At 35.5% G+C, this 15,425-nt stretch overlaps 1 protein-coding gene across 1 annotated transcript; it reads right to left on the bottom strand.

The window, feature by feature from the left end:
- Positions 1–5,531: 5,531 nt before the first annotated feature.
- PSMA2 (proteasome subunit alpha 2) lies at positions 5,532–15,424 on the bottom strand. The gene is made up of 8 exons (XM_015819353.1): positions 15,329–15,424; positions 13,312–13,388; positions 12,193–12,325; positions 10,253–10,375; positions 9,805–9,886; positions 7,247–7,320; positions 5,979–6,036; positions 5,532–5,890 (listed from the first exon to the last, which is right to left on the bottom strand). Exons 1-8 carry the CDS (start codon positions 15,367–15,369, stop codon positions 5,774–5,776), a joined length of 705 nt encoding a protein of 234 aa, XP_015674839.1. The 5' UTR covers positions 15,370–15,424; the 3' UTR covers positions 5,532–5,773.
- Between the last annotated feature and the right edge of the window lies 1 nt (position 15,425).

The raw sequence follows: 15,425 nt of genomic DNA, 5'->3' as shown, positions 1-15,425 counted from the left end.
AGCAATTCTGCCCATGAAAGAGAGCTGGAGATTTGTCCACGTATCCAAATCAGTTTTAATTTATTCCATTAATTTATCATAATTATCTCTTTTAATTGTTACATTGTTAAGTGTATCCCTAAGTATCTTATTTTCTTTGTTGTCTGAATGCCTAATCTATCGGTTAATTCATTTTTCTGTGTTCTAATCATATTCTTCACGAGCATTTTGGTTTTTTCCTTATTTATCTTTAGGCCTGCCATTTCACCATATTCACCCAGTACTTCCATTAGCTTTGTCCCTGATTGTAAGGGCTCTTCGAGTATGAAAACAAGATCGTCAGCAAAGGCTTGCAGTTTGAAGACTTCTCTCTTAATCTCTAAACCTTTAATATACTCATCTTTCCGAATCATTCTATTTAGTACCTCCAGGGATAATATGAACAATAGTGGAGATAGCGGGCAACCTTGTCTAGTACCTTTTTGGATTTGAAAGCTTTTAGTTGTTTCTCCGATGATTACCACTTTAGCTACCTGTTTGGAGTAAATCGCTTTGAACATGTTTATGAAATTCTCCCCAAAATCCATGTATTCCAATTGGTTAAGCATAAAATCCCATTTCACATTATCGAATGCCTTTTGTGCATCGAGAAAGATTAGTGCCATTTGTTTTTCATTGTGGACTTCATAATATTCCAATACGTCCAATATGATCCTAACATTGTTTCTTATATATCTTTTGGGTAGAAAACCATTTTGATCCGTATGTATAAATTTTACTAAGAATCTTTCAAGACGTTTAGCCATTATGGCCATGAAAATTTTATAGTCCGAATTTAATAATAAAATGGGCCTATAGTTTTTAATGAACGCCAAATCTGAATTGTCCTTGGGGATCAACGAGATAGTTGCTTCTTCCCATGAGATCGGAATTTTCACATTCTTCAGAACCTCGTTGAATAAATCTATTAATATTGGACTTAGAGATTCTTGCATAATTTTGTATATTTCTGTTGGTAAACCATCCGGACCTGGGGCTTTATTGTTTTTTTGTTTCTTAATTGCCTCAGATAGTTCTAAGGGTGTTATCTCTTTGTTTAATGTATTTTTAATCTCCTCTGGAACTTTTGGTAGATCAGCTAATTGCAAATATTTTAGAATATCATCCTTATTTTTCCGTTCTACATCTTTGTATAATTTCTTGTAAAACTCACAGGCCACCATTTTTTCCCCTTCATTCTGGTATACCAACTCTCCTTTTTCATTGTATAGTTTGCTAATCCTCTTTTTATCATTATGTTTCTTTATCCTGTAAGCCAATCATCTGCCTGGTTTATTGGCATTTTCAAAAAAAAATTGTTTAGTATATTTTATTTGTTGCCCCAGTTCTTCCTTTTCAATATTTATCTTATGTTTAATTAAATCTATTTGCTGTTTCAGGTCACGCCTCTGTGGTTCATTTTGTAGATTTTCCTCTACCCTGCTAAATTCTTCTTCAAGATTTCTTTGTCGCTGTATTTTAGTTTTATTTTCCCTAGCCATATAGGCAATTGCAACACGTCTCATGTAGGCTTTGGCTGTGTCCCATAAATTTTGGGAATTTGTATCTTCCTTTTTATTCATCTGAAAGAATACACCCATTGGATCTTCCAATTTTAATTTAAATTCTTTGTGGTTTAAAATTGCTCTTTTTAGAGTCCACCTCCTTGTTTTCTTTTGCCCTCTCCATTTGATTCTAATTGGGTTGTGGTCAGCCCACGAATTTGTATCAATTATAACATCTTCCACCTCCGAATTTAAGTCTGTTGACAACCACGCCATATCAATCCTGGACCATGAGAGATGTCGCCCCGAAATTCATCCACATCTCTGCAGTTTTATAAAGAATGGAATGGAATGGAATAGAATAGAATAGAATAAGTTGGAAGGGACCTTGGAGGTCTTCTAGTCCAGCCCCCTGCTCAAGCAGGAGAGCCTGTACCATTTCAAAAAGGTGACTGTCTAGTCTCTTTTTAAAAACCTCCAATGATGGAGTGCCCCCCGATTTCTGAAGGCAATTAGCTTGTTTTAAATTTCTTTTTTGAGTTTTCTTCTGTAGGAATGTAGTTCATCCAAAATGTTTCAGTGGGTCTGTAATTTCACATCTGGAATGCTTTTCTCCCCTCTGTTTAAATTGTTTAACAATTTTATCAGATCTAAAGCAGGAATTTTATCACAGCGTAAAAGTCCAATAACAGCTTATTACTTTCTTCCATGTTAGATAATAAACTTTCACATATACATAATGGTGTATGAAAGCCAGTTTGATATAGTAGCTAAAGCATCTGGCTAGAAATCAGGGAACAATGAATATTAGTCCTGCATTGGGCATAAAAGCTAGATGGGTGACTCTGGGCCAGTTATTCTCTCCCTGCCCACCTCACGGGGTTGTTGTGGAAAAACAGGAGCAGGAAGAAGTATTAGGTATGTTTGTCACCTTACCTCTAAAAATAATAAAGGAAAAAAATATATAAAGTGGGAATGGTAAAAGTTTTAAAGCAGTGTTTATCATTTTCTAGACAAATTGTAACCAATTTCTGTGGGATTACATCCCATAAAAATTTTTAAATAGTTTATATTTGGGTTGTTGGCAGCATACTAAAATCAGAGGAAAAAGTGATATTTCAGAGCATAACACATCAGATGTTATCATATTCATAGATGTTCACCAGGATTTTCCTATCAGGTGCCCATAGATCCTTATCGGGATGCTGCCATTCTAGTGGGAAGGGGGAATCTTGGGGCTCTCTGTGATGTATCCATTTTACTTTGTTCATCTTTGCTTTGATGTATCTTCTTGGGAAATGGGAGGGATGAGTCTGGGGCCATCTGCTTTCTCATCTCCGGAGAACCATGGTCATGGCACCTGAGAACAACTTATCACCACCTTGGCTGGGAGTTCTCACAACACCTTCACACCTCTGAATTGGTTATCTGTGGACTGGGCAGTTGGGAGGGATCTGAACAATGGGGTTTAACTTAATGCAGTGATGGTGAACCTTTTAGAGACTGAGTGCCCAAACTGCAACCCCAAACCCACTTATTTATCGCCGAGTGCCGGGTGGGACATGGCCCAATGGGTGGGCGTGGCAGTGGTGGTCATGGCAAACTGGGTGGGTGTGGCCAAAGTGGGCGTGGTCACCTCAATGTTGCTCGTGGGGAGGGATGCCTGTGGGGGCCGGGAAGGGTTGGGGGAAATCCAGGGGGTCTCTGGCAGGTGGGACAGTGGGCAAGAGGCTCGTCCTGTGAGACGAGGCAAGGCAGGGTGGGGGTACCATTGCCACAGGGCAAAGCAAGGCAGGGGCCGGGGCAGCTGCTGCCTGACACCATCAGCCCCCGCAGAGGCCAGCAAGCACATGGGGGCTGACGGTAACCGTCAGCAGCCACAGCCTGCTGGCCCCTCAACCGGTGCACTCTGGGGCATGGCACGTGTGCCCACAAAGAGGGCTCTGAGTGCCGCCTCTGGCACATGTGCCATAGGTTCACCACCACTGACCTAACGTGTTCTAATGGGAACTTTAGATCCTACCTGTTTTCTCTACAAACGCTATCTCTCAATAAAAGGTCCTTTTGAAATGTTGTTTGCTTCAAGAGTTCAACTTTCTTGAGGGAATAGCTGAGGCGAGACCTTACATCAATCATGATATTCATTCTTAACCTTCCCTTTAAAACACAGCTAGTCTCTAGCCTTTCTAGAAGCTACAATACATGCAGCCCACAAGTTTTTCTAAAGGCTCCTTCTGCTTCTTAGTGCTAAAGCAATATATAAAGAAACCAGACTATAATTGACATATACACTGGAGAAATATTATATGTCAGTTTCTAGTTAGATGTGAAAAATATTAGAAATCCAGACTTTTGCTGGAGCTGTGATTGAACAGTAATTTTTATCTTTTTATCTGTAAACATGGTTTAAAAATGGACTATTGAGTCTAAAAAAAGTGTCTATTAATTAGAGGTGCATGCAAAATGAATATATTCAAATCTATATAAACAGCATTCCTAAATACTAACAATCCATTTTAGGTCAACTACAGTGTGAGAAAACTCAAACCTAGATGTTTGGATTATTCTGGGATTCATAAAAAATGCAATCCAGACAGGACAAGTAAAGCTTTTCCAGCTCAACTGCTCTTTTCTAGCTCTCAGAACAGCACATTCCACCAGTCTCCCCATCTTCCCAGTAGCTTCCCAACCCTCGCATGCAATATATCCTGGAGCCCACCAACTTTCCCAGTATTTTTCTGTCTTCAGATATGGCCATCAATGTGTCAGCGTACTACTATATCCCCTCAACTTGCCACCTACTCAAATCCTGCAGAGCATTCCCTTCCCATCCCAGCTTCCTTTGTTTTTCACCATTCCTTCACAAATACTTTGTCTGAAATATAGATTTCTTTTATTTTTGTAAATGGACAAAATAACTGACATGTATGGAAGGACCACCCAAACCTAGCTACTTTGTATACAGAATGATTCATAAATGAAACTCTTTATATATCACTAAATATATAAATAAAATAAAAATATTTAATTTTTAAAATATTATGTAAAAACTAATGTGTGTGTGTGTATTTGTATATTACAGTGAAAACCCAACTGTTATACATATGCTGCAAAAAGCAGCACAGTTAGGAGATTTTAGTCATGCCATTTCTGCAAAGTAAACTAATACTGCTATCTCTAGGCAGGTGGGAAGAATACTAACACTGTGAAATAGTTCATCATCTAACTTCTTGTAATTTTTTATTTAGGGATATGTAGATTAGGGAGGGAGAATGAACTAAGTAGCATACAGTATGTTTAGAGCCCACTTTGATACTTTTGAGATTTTTTAAATTAAATGTACAACTAAGCACAATATGTGCAACTCAGGATGACACATGCAGTTCTGAGAGCATCTGTGTAATATAAATATAAGTAAACAAAGTATTTATTAAAAAAGGATGAATCAACTAGTTAAAAAGGATGCTCCATGTCTAAGAATATCTATTTTTTCCATCCCCACTGTAAAATAATTTTACATACTCCACTGCTGCCCTGCTCAGAATGCTCACCACAGTTTTCCAAATTAAAATAAAGAGCAATACTTAAACAGCCTTCTGATCTGCATTCAGAAGGTTGCAAATATAGTCTCTGGCCACTTCAAAGTAAAGAATCCACCTGAAACATGGAAGAACTATCACCAAAGTAAACCTAGGATGCTCAGTGTATCATAGAAAGTTCTCTAAATGCTTAGCAGATTTCTTGTCCCTAATGGTTTACATAAAAAAAAATATCTTTCCCAAATCCTTCAGTATATACGTAAGTCATTGGCTCTTCTTTACAAATTCTTTTCCCAATATAATTTCTGCTATGAAAACCTGCAAACTAGTTCTACTCAAGCAGCCCTATCTTTCTAAAACTTTACAGAACCTTTAACCATTTCAGTTATCTGAACAGCTTCATGGACTCAACATCTGACTTTTGAAACAATCTTAGCAACACCTGAAATTAGTAGGAACACCTGAAGTTAGTATAATGAAGTATTTTGGAAATTTAATCAGAAGTTATATCAATCTTTATATTTTTTTAGATTGTGTAAATATTCTTGTACATTGTTTAATATTTTAATTAGTTTCACATTTCAGTGGCATATGAATCCATATTCCTTCAAAAAAAAAATCTACAGGATTAACAAAGAAATTAAAATCAGAAGCCACTAATATAAATGAAGTTAAAAAATGAGAGCAGTTGTATGTTCTCATCAATCCAGATTAGGCGATTGCAGCCAGATAATCCTTAACCTCAGTTGGAGTGAGTCTTCTAAATCCTGCCTCATTACAGATGCCAACTTCTATGTTATCTTCAGTCATCTGTCCTTCAAAACTTTCCTATTAATGAAAAGATACACAATTTTGTTAAATAAATTAAAATATCAACTTTGAAAGTTTTATCAAATTTAAAATGAATATTTTTCACCTTTAATGTCAAGATAGCAGTATGGATAGCATCTTCAAGCTCTAAGTCTTCATTGTATCTGCAAAAGAACAGACCTTTTCTAAGAAATTTAAAATATCCCTCCAATGTTATAACTATAAAGCTAAAATTGCACATGCAAAATACTCCCATAAATTCAGGTATTGTTTTTTCTAAATTACTTCATGGTCAAGAAACCATTTTTGTGCCAATAAACAAATTTGAAAATTTAAAACTATACCAAGGACTGCCAGGAAAAAAATAACTAACTGAACTGGAAGAGCCTGTTAATCCATAAAATGTCACAAAATAACAAAATTAGAATATTACAAAATATCCATTTACTAGAAAATAATCATATAAAGTTGCTACATTTTCCTATGATTACCTCACTATACTGTATATCTCTGGTTCTGGACCAACTGCCAAAGTGAAGGCCTGCTATAACTATTGTTATTTTTGAAAATACTTTGCGGGCTTTGTAAAGTAGGAGAATGCTAGACTCGCACTTTGTTACAGCATGGTAAAAAAAACTGTTGCATATTTCTAACTTCCCATTTATAGACCTCAGTTTCTGCAAAACGGCAGGCTCCACATCCCTTCCTTTTTTTTTCTTTGTGTATGAATTACTGGATTGAAGAATGGATACTTTAAGCCTTGCAGTTTTTTTCCCTGGGGCTGGGCGGGGATCAAAATGGTACTGAGATATCATTTTGCTGCTGATCATCCCTTCTATTCCTTCTAAAAATTGACTAAAAAAACAAATCAAATAATTGCTTTGCCTACTCTAGTGATGTCTTACTGTCACCAGCAATGACCACACTGTTGTGTAGAAAGCAAACATAAAGGTTTACTCAAGATTGTTTTAAAATATTATTATGTAGCTACATTATGCATTTTAAATTATTTCAAGATACTTCAGTAGAGGAAATATTGTAAATATATTAACAGAATATAATAAAAAATGTGACCCCTGGCTTTCCTTTTAGCAAGATAGCTTCCTGTCTTAAATAACAGTACTTAATAATTTCTTGTATTTTTTAAAAAAGTAAAAGGGATGCTTATTCCTATCTTATGGAATAACCAAGATGATGACTGTTGGTGGACCAAATTCACTATCAAAATGAATTTTGATAAAGTCATTTTTGTATCAGTTTACAGCACTACTAATATTTAACTATAAATCTTCCAAGGATTCAGAAAAGAACAGTCCAGAAATGGAAAATCCAAATAAGAATACAAGATCTATAATAATTTCTATTCTGCATTACCTTTTCTCAAGAAATGTCTTTCCATTTACATAGTTTTTCCCCATTGCAGTTGCTTTCCATGCAAAGTATGCTCCCTGGAAGGTAAAAAGTACAGCAAATTAGAAACATGCATACTGTAGCTATCTTCTCAATAGTAAAATAAAGTATAAAAATAATGTATAATATACATTACTTATAATCTTATTTTAGTAGAAATTCCTTGGAAATTTCCCAACTGTAAAAATTAATACAAAGAAGTTATAAAAGCGGATTGCAAGGAGATGAGAGGAATCTGATACTACCAGCCAAATACAGGTAGTTCTCATCTTACAACATTTAGGGACTATTTGAAGTTACAACCCACTAAAAAAAAGTGACTTATGACATTTTTTCACACATATGATTTTTGTGGCATCCCCATGGTCACATGATCAAAATTCAGATGCTTGGCAACTGACTCATATTTATGATGGTTGTAATGTCCTGAGGGCATGTGATTACCTTTTGCAACCTTCTAACAAGCAAAGTGAATGGGGAAGCCAGATTCACTTAACAACCATGTTACTAACTTAACAACTGCGGTAATTCACTAAACAATTGCGGCAAGAAAAATCATAAAATGGGGCAAAAGTCACTTAACAACTGTCTCACTTAGCAACAGAAATTTTGGGCTCGATTGTGGTTGAAGTCAACTTAGATCTTATCAATGACAAAATCCTGCACTTCAAATGTACTAGCTTTGTTCTACAGCACCTAGAAAGACCTCTTCAGATTTTGTTTCAGTAGAATTTTCAAAATACAACAAATTTGCTTTAAGTCTGTAATAAAAAAAATCTCCGTTTTATGAAAAATCCTGGTATTCTATAGCTGCGAGATGAATGACATAATAATGGGCTAAAGTAATAAACATTCTGACAGTGTAGAAAAGGGATTTTATCTCAGGATTATTCTGACTACTGGTGGAAACTGCCACCGCTTGAGCCTTCTCCCCACCCACCACACGGGAAATGAAATTCTTAGGTAGGCATTTTGTGCAAAGTATGCAGATTGCAAATGGCAATCACATAACATGGGTTACTTGGCAAACAGTCCTATGAGCAGGTTCTCAGACACCCAGATTATGTGACTGTTGGGGTGTGCAATGTTTTGCGATGATCAGAAGTGTTTATAGGCTGTAAAGTTCCTATTTCCAACCCATTATTTTTGAACCATCATTATCTTTAAAGCCCTGCATGGCATGGATCCAGGTTACTTGAGGAACCATCTCGGCTCACTGGGACCGGCAGTTCCCACCTGTGCTGGCAAAGGAGGCATGCTGTGGGCCCCTTCAGTCAACAAATTCTGGCTGGCAGGGTCCAGGAGAAGGACTTTCTCTGCCATGGCACCGGCTCTTTGAAACATTGTACCCCATGGGAAAAATTTTCCCCCTCCCTCCTATCCTTCTGCAGGAGCCTGACAACCTGGCTCTGCCAGATGGGTTGGGGCTCCAACAGGGTGGCATCACACTGGAGGTGGTTGATGAATAAAAGGGGAATCTACCTCCCCTCCGCACATCCTTCTCCATCCCTTCCCATCTTTTTTCTATAATTCTATTTTTCATTGTAATTTCCATTTTTATTGTTTTAGAAATATTTATCTTTAGAAATATTTATCTTTAATGCTTCTAATGCTGCAAGCCGCCCAGGATCGCTTCAAAACTAGATGGGTGTCAAATAAATGTAATAAAAAATAAATTAAATTCAATTTTAAAAAGTCAAGGATTATCTGTACTAAGGTTCTGAAGATATGGTTACAGATATGGAAAGTACCACATATAGACACATATAAGCCCATCTGTGGATAAACTGACCCTCAAAATTTTTGTATGTTTTGCTTTTCACAAATGGTTCATCAATTGGTTTATTTTTCGTTATGACTGAAGGTCAGCTTATCTGCAGATGGATTAATCCAAGAATACATACTGCATATATGGGCACTTTAAAAAAATATAATCACAGATAAGCCCATCAATAGATAAGCCAAACCCAATTTTTGAGGGGGAATTTTGACACTTAAAATTCTTGGCTTGTTCATGAATATCCTTATGTTACTTTATATACAAACAGATTAACAAAAAAAAAAATAGGAGAGCTACGACAGGACAATCAAATACATTTTATAACAGATTATCAATTAAATCACCTAAGTTACAAATAATCTTGACAAGATAAAAAGAAATCTGGCTATTTTATAATCTAGGAACTCATAACCAAAGATAAAAGTAAGCTTTTTGGACAGAATTTGGAAATCACTATAGCAAAAAGTTGTTCTGCTGGTGAATGTTGAAACAGGCAAATAGTACTGACAGGTATTGAATGTGCTACCTAATTACACAGATCTAGGTCTCCTCATATGATTTTAAAGCTCACCGCTCAAGCTGTTCTAGTAGCTGTGAACATTTTATCCTGAGTTCTTAACCATAAATTATACATATATTTTCCTTAAACCTTACTGCAGAAAAAGTTCTTAAGTTCTTCAAACAAATAGCTAGACCAAGTTTTTATACAAAGCTATGAAGAAGTCCAATTTTAAATACTTACAGATGGATCAGACTGGAATAAATATGGTCGCCCTTCATTCCATCCACATATCAATAGCGACACTCCAAATGGACGTACACCTCTATCAAGGAAGACATCAGAAATAATCAGGGGCAGCATTAAATAAGCTGCTGAAGCAGTTATTTTTACATATCATATCATATGTAATATGTAATATATCAGTTTATAATTTAAAGCACTATGTATTTACATTATGTAGTTAATAATTTTAAGTCTGTTACTATTTTGCTGATTCTGCTCATCAAGATAGGGCAAGCAAGAACAGAGTATTTTCTTTCAGAAAAACAATTTAAGTCTGTGTACAATATTAGAAAACTTTGTACTTTACTACAGCGGTACCCAACCTTTCCAGACAAAATGAATCACCACCTCCATAACTTGAAGAATAAAGAAATGAGTGCATTTTATTTAGAAGCAAGTAACATACCCAGATTGAGTGTATTCTTGCATCACAGAAGCGATCCTCTGCACTAGCTGAGCTGTTGGAATAGGCTCATGATAAACCAAGTAGTACTGCTGAGCCAGTTTACGTGCTCTGTGAACAAGTACTCTGACAAAACAAAGTAAAACACACATACACAAAAGCAAAAAAAAATATTAAATTACAATGGAAGTCTTTTTCATGGTTTTGATATGCACTTAATGTTGGCGGAGAAACCAAAGTTACAGGGAGAAAAATGTGTAAAATAAAGGGGCCATATCACACAGAAATAACTCTGACAGAAAGTAAAAGTAAAAAAGTATTTTACTGTGTTTAGCCTGTCTTTGGTACATTCCTCCTTTATCAGTATCACCAGTAAATAATAGAACATAGAATCATAGTGCTGGAAAGGATCTAAGAGATCTTCTAGTCCAGGCATCTCAAACTGCCAGCCCGCAGGCCGGATGCGTCACGCCGAAACTGCGCCCACCCCATTGCCAGCAATGGGGGGGAAAGTCCTGATATGTCGCGCAACGTCACAAGTTTGACATGCCTGTTCTAATCCAACCTTCTGCTCAAGATAGATTTTATACCATTTCAGTCAAATAGTTGTTCAGTCTGTTTTTGAAAACCTCTAGTGAGGAAGCACCAACTTTGGGAGACAAGCTATTTTATTCATTAATTGTTCTCACTGTCGAAAATTGCTCCTTAATTTTAGGTTAGATTTCTTTTTAACAAGCTTCCACCCTTTGCTTCTTGTCAACCCCTCTGGTTCTTTAGAGCAGGGGTCCCCAACCCCCAGTCTGTGGACCGGTACCAGGCTGTAACATGCCAGCAACCAGTCCACACAAACAAGCAAAGCCCCATCCGTGGGATACAGGCAGCACACAAAACCCCGCACTCTCCGGTCCACAGAAAAACCTTTCTCTATGGAACCAGTCCCTGGTGCCCAAAAGGCTTTAGAGAATAAGTCAATCCCCTCTTTTCTGCAATAGCCCAAGTATTGGAAGACAGTTATCATGTCTCGCCTAATCCTTCTCTTTGATAAGCTAAACACATTAGCTCCAGACCTTTTATCATTTTTGTTGCTCTTCTCTGCACAGTTTCTAGGTCTCAGCAACTTGAGATAGCCCACACATGCTTCTCTCCATATATATGTAGTCCCATTGAGCACTACCCACTGAGTGTGGTTGGTCAGCCAATTGCAAATTCATCTGGTAGTGATACTATTTATCAAGAAATAAGCTGTGGTCTACTTTGTCAACTACTTTTCTGAAGTCCAAGAATACTATGTCCACACATTTTTCTGGTCCACTAATTTAGTCACTTTATCAAAGAAGGATATAAAGTTTATTTGGCATGATTTGTTTTTAACAAACCCATGCTGGCTTCTAGTAATCACCTTGTTCATTTATGAATACTTACAAATCCTCCATGGGAAAGCAATTATTTTTATAATATTCTAAGAAGTGATAGGCCACAAATCTCCAAGAAGTATTGAAAAAAAAACATTGACTAATTCATTAGCTTTATGGATTAGGCTCCTTGGTCAGTTTCACAATGCTGATACATGTATGTACACACACCTATATGACATGCATTTTTCAGAAAAAGGTCTAGCTGTTATTAACAAAGGGTTTGAATTTTCACATTAAGAAATATATCTGGGATTGCAGTCTTGGCAGTTAACAACTTATTCATTGTTGCAAAGCACAGAGAGGAATCAGGAATAGAATCATGCCACAAAGCCAGGTTGCTAATATATGTATGTATCTATGGAAGAGAAAGCTTAAGATGTAGCTTTTAGCAAACATGCCTTCTAAACAATATAGTGTATAGCACCTGTTGAATTCTAGATAATTATTAATCAACTTGATTTCACCTATCTCAAAATCTGCTCAAAAACCAATAGTAATATTTCTATTTAATATTTTTTTCTTATTTACCTGTAATCAGGGCCCATGCCACTATATACCAAGCCTATGTGTTTAGTAATAGGTTCCACTTTGTGTACACTCCGTTCATCATACAATATAGATTTCTGCTTTTTCTCTGTTGCTAGTACCACACCATTTGCAGCTACATAAAAAAAGAATGCACTAAATTAATGCTATTAGAAAATCTTCCTCCTGCTTCCCCTGCAACATTTCAAATATTCACTACATAAATCAATAAACTGATCAATTAATTTTCTTATGTAACATACTGTAGACATTTTATCAGGTGTTTTCTATAACCATTCAACTGCCATTTCAGTAGATTATATCAAAAGAAAAAAATGGCAATCATAAATATTGTTTCATCTTCCCCCCCACCCCCAGTCAAACTGCAGTGTCTGATCCCTTTAATAAGGCTCAGTGTAAAATGACTCATCAAATTTTCATGTGTGTTGTAGTTGCTGCTTCTATGTCTTTACAATTCTTTCTTTCTTTAATAAATATATCTTACAATTCCTGTATCATAGTGTCTAAACACTACACTATCCTTGTTTTGAATTATGCTTTATCAGATTATAAATCTGTTCATTTTATAAAAATAAAATATTTAATACAAAGAAATGTAATTTATCTTATATAAGATTAGGTAATTTTCCAACTGAAATGTGGAATATACTTTAAATAAACCATAGAATTTATCCTGAATTAACAAAGTAATACTGTTTACTTTCCTTATGTTTATTTAAAAACAAATGTTCAGTTAAATAATCAACCATTTTCTGACTTGCTTTAAATAATACATATTTTAAAATTCTGAAAATACCCTTTATATCTGCGCAATAATACAGACATAATGCCCTCCTAAAATATAGCAGCTACTCTCTCATAAAAGAATAATGTGCTTCATGTTAGAAACTTGAATAGTATGCATGAATCATCAAAATTTTAATTGTGCTTGATTGGGCCAAACATTTATTTTAGCAATCTGTTCTCACAAGGCCAAGTAAAAGCTAAGCAGACAATAAATTTTTATCACTTTTTCTTACTTCATATCTCAAGTAAGGACATGAGAATATTTATGCTGAAAAAGTTGGTAAATGTTATTAATTATATAAGCATATTTAATACCTTTAATTCCAACTGATGGAGCTCCTGCTGCAACAGCTGCCAAAGCATATTCAATTTGAACAAGTTTTCCAGAAGGGCTGAAAAAAAAATATAATACATTTATGAGACATTTATGGAGAAAACATTTTCCAACAAGAAAGACAATTTGATTTTTTAAACAAAAGCATATTGAGCACATTGCATATTAGAATATGTACCAGAAATTAAAATTTTCTTTCTCAAAATACTTGTCTAGAGCTAAAATGTTAGACAATTTTCCCAAAGAAATTAATGAATTTAGTATAATTTAATCTGGAGCAAATTCACACACAGTAATGTTCAGGAAACGTCACAGTGGAAGCTTTAAATAAAACATGTTATTATTTTTTTTAATTTCTGGAGAATTCTTTATAAGGTTCTATGCAACTAAAGCTCAAAAGCCTACATATGCTAAAGGGTTTTGAATAAACATATCTTCAGAAAGATAATCTGGATTAAATGTAATCTCCACTGAATCTGTCACAACATCTAACAATACAATTTTCCCTAAAATTTCACGCACGTGAAAAGTTAATACAGCCTTATACATGCCAGTTCCAAAATCAAAAAGTAATATAAAAGCTCAATATAATTTAGTCAAAAACTAAGATCAAAGAATAGAATATCTTTGTCATTGTGTAACTCACAACGAAATGCTATCCACAGTGCACACTACACACAAGTAAAAACTACAAATAAGAACATACATGGAACAAAAAAAAGTTGCAATTAATAGTAATTGCTGTCCCACAATGAAATCATATTTAATCTTGTGTATCACCTGGTTTTTTTTTTTGAAGGATTGTAATCAAAGTTTACTTAATCTGAAGAAGGAACCCTGAATAGTTTTGTAGCATTTTTCTAAAAAAAAACGAGATAGGACTATTCTTTGACCAGTTTCATAGATATTTAAAAGTGTAGATTCCTTTTTAGCATTATAGTCTATCATACAAAAAACATCTGAGAAATTAAGTGGCATACAAAACATATAGAATTATAGTATATCCAGTCTTTAATTATATGAAACTGAAATGTGTAGCAAAGCACTTTAAGATTGTCACAAAATAGTGACAAGTTATTCTAACTTCAGTATAGTCACTTTCACAATTTTAGTACTGTATCAGTAATGTAGCATTGCAGCAATGTACGAATGAACTGTGCAATCCTTGTTATTGTCAGTTACAAATGAACTTCTAACTTAATTATATCCTGAAAAACTATTGTGTCTGTAACCTTTAACTGGGCAAAATGACATCACAGGACAAGCACTTTTCAACCAAGAAAACTCAAATGGGCTTACTTACAGGGACACATGACTCCCGTAGAATTGAAATTTGGCAATTTTCATAAAAAAATTACAATATAAAAATTATTGTAACGTTTTATGACACAATACAAAATGTCATAAAACATTTCCTGTGATCAGCTGCTGATGTCTGACTCTGCTATGCAGTTTAACTTGGGCTATTTTCAAGGCAAAATACATCTCCGATTATCTCCGTATATTAGAAACTCTACTATTATTGAAAGCATTGAGGAATCTGATAAGGATTTTCTCAGAAACAATGACCCAAAGGAATTTTTCACAGACTTTTTATAACACTGATTGCATATCTTAGGAAGAAAAAAAGCGACATTGAAGTGTATCGTAATCCAGTTATATTTTCCCTATTTAAGTAGCAGCGCTAATTAATTTGATATATTACCAAACACCAATAATCAATCTGCCGAAATCAAACGCAGTCTTGACTGACAGAGAAAAAAGGACGATTTTACCCTAAAGACTGATCAAGTCAGTTCATTACTGTACCTTCTTGCCACTTCAACAACTAACGAACAGCAACAGCACTGACTCGACAAAATCTCCCCCGTTCTATTATTCCGGAAAGAGCAATCAACCAAGCAAACTGATTTTCTCATTCCTGATGGAGCCCATCTAGGACACTCTGGCCGTTCAAACAGTTCGCTTCAAACTCTCCCTCTCGAGAAAAGAATTTACCTGAAAGTGGTGAGAGAAAAGCTGTAGCCGCGTTCCGCCATTTTAACTCGTGCCACAGACCTCACAGCCGGCTCTGACTACTGCGGCTGCGTGCGCT

Source organism: Protobothrops mucrosquamatus, unplaced genomic scaffold (assembly GCF_001527695.2).
Source record: "Protobothrops mucrosquamatus isolate PMUCROS unplaced genomic scaffold, P.Mucros_1.0 scaffold905, whole genome shotgun sequence".
Taxonomy (NCBI): Eukaryota; Metazoa; Chordata; class Lepidosauria; order Squamata; family Viperidae; genus Protobothrops; species Protobothrops mucrosquamatus.
The sequence above is the reverse complement of the archived record's forward strand: the minus strand, read 5'-3'. Positions and strand labels throughout refer to the sequence as shown.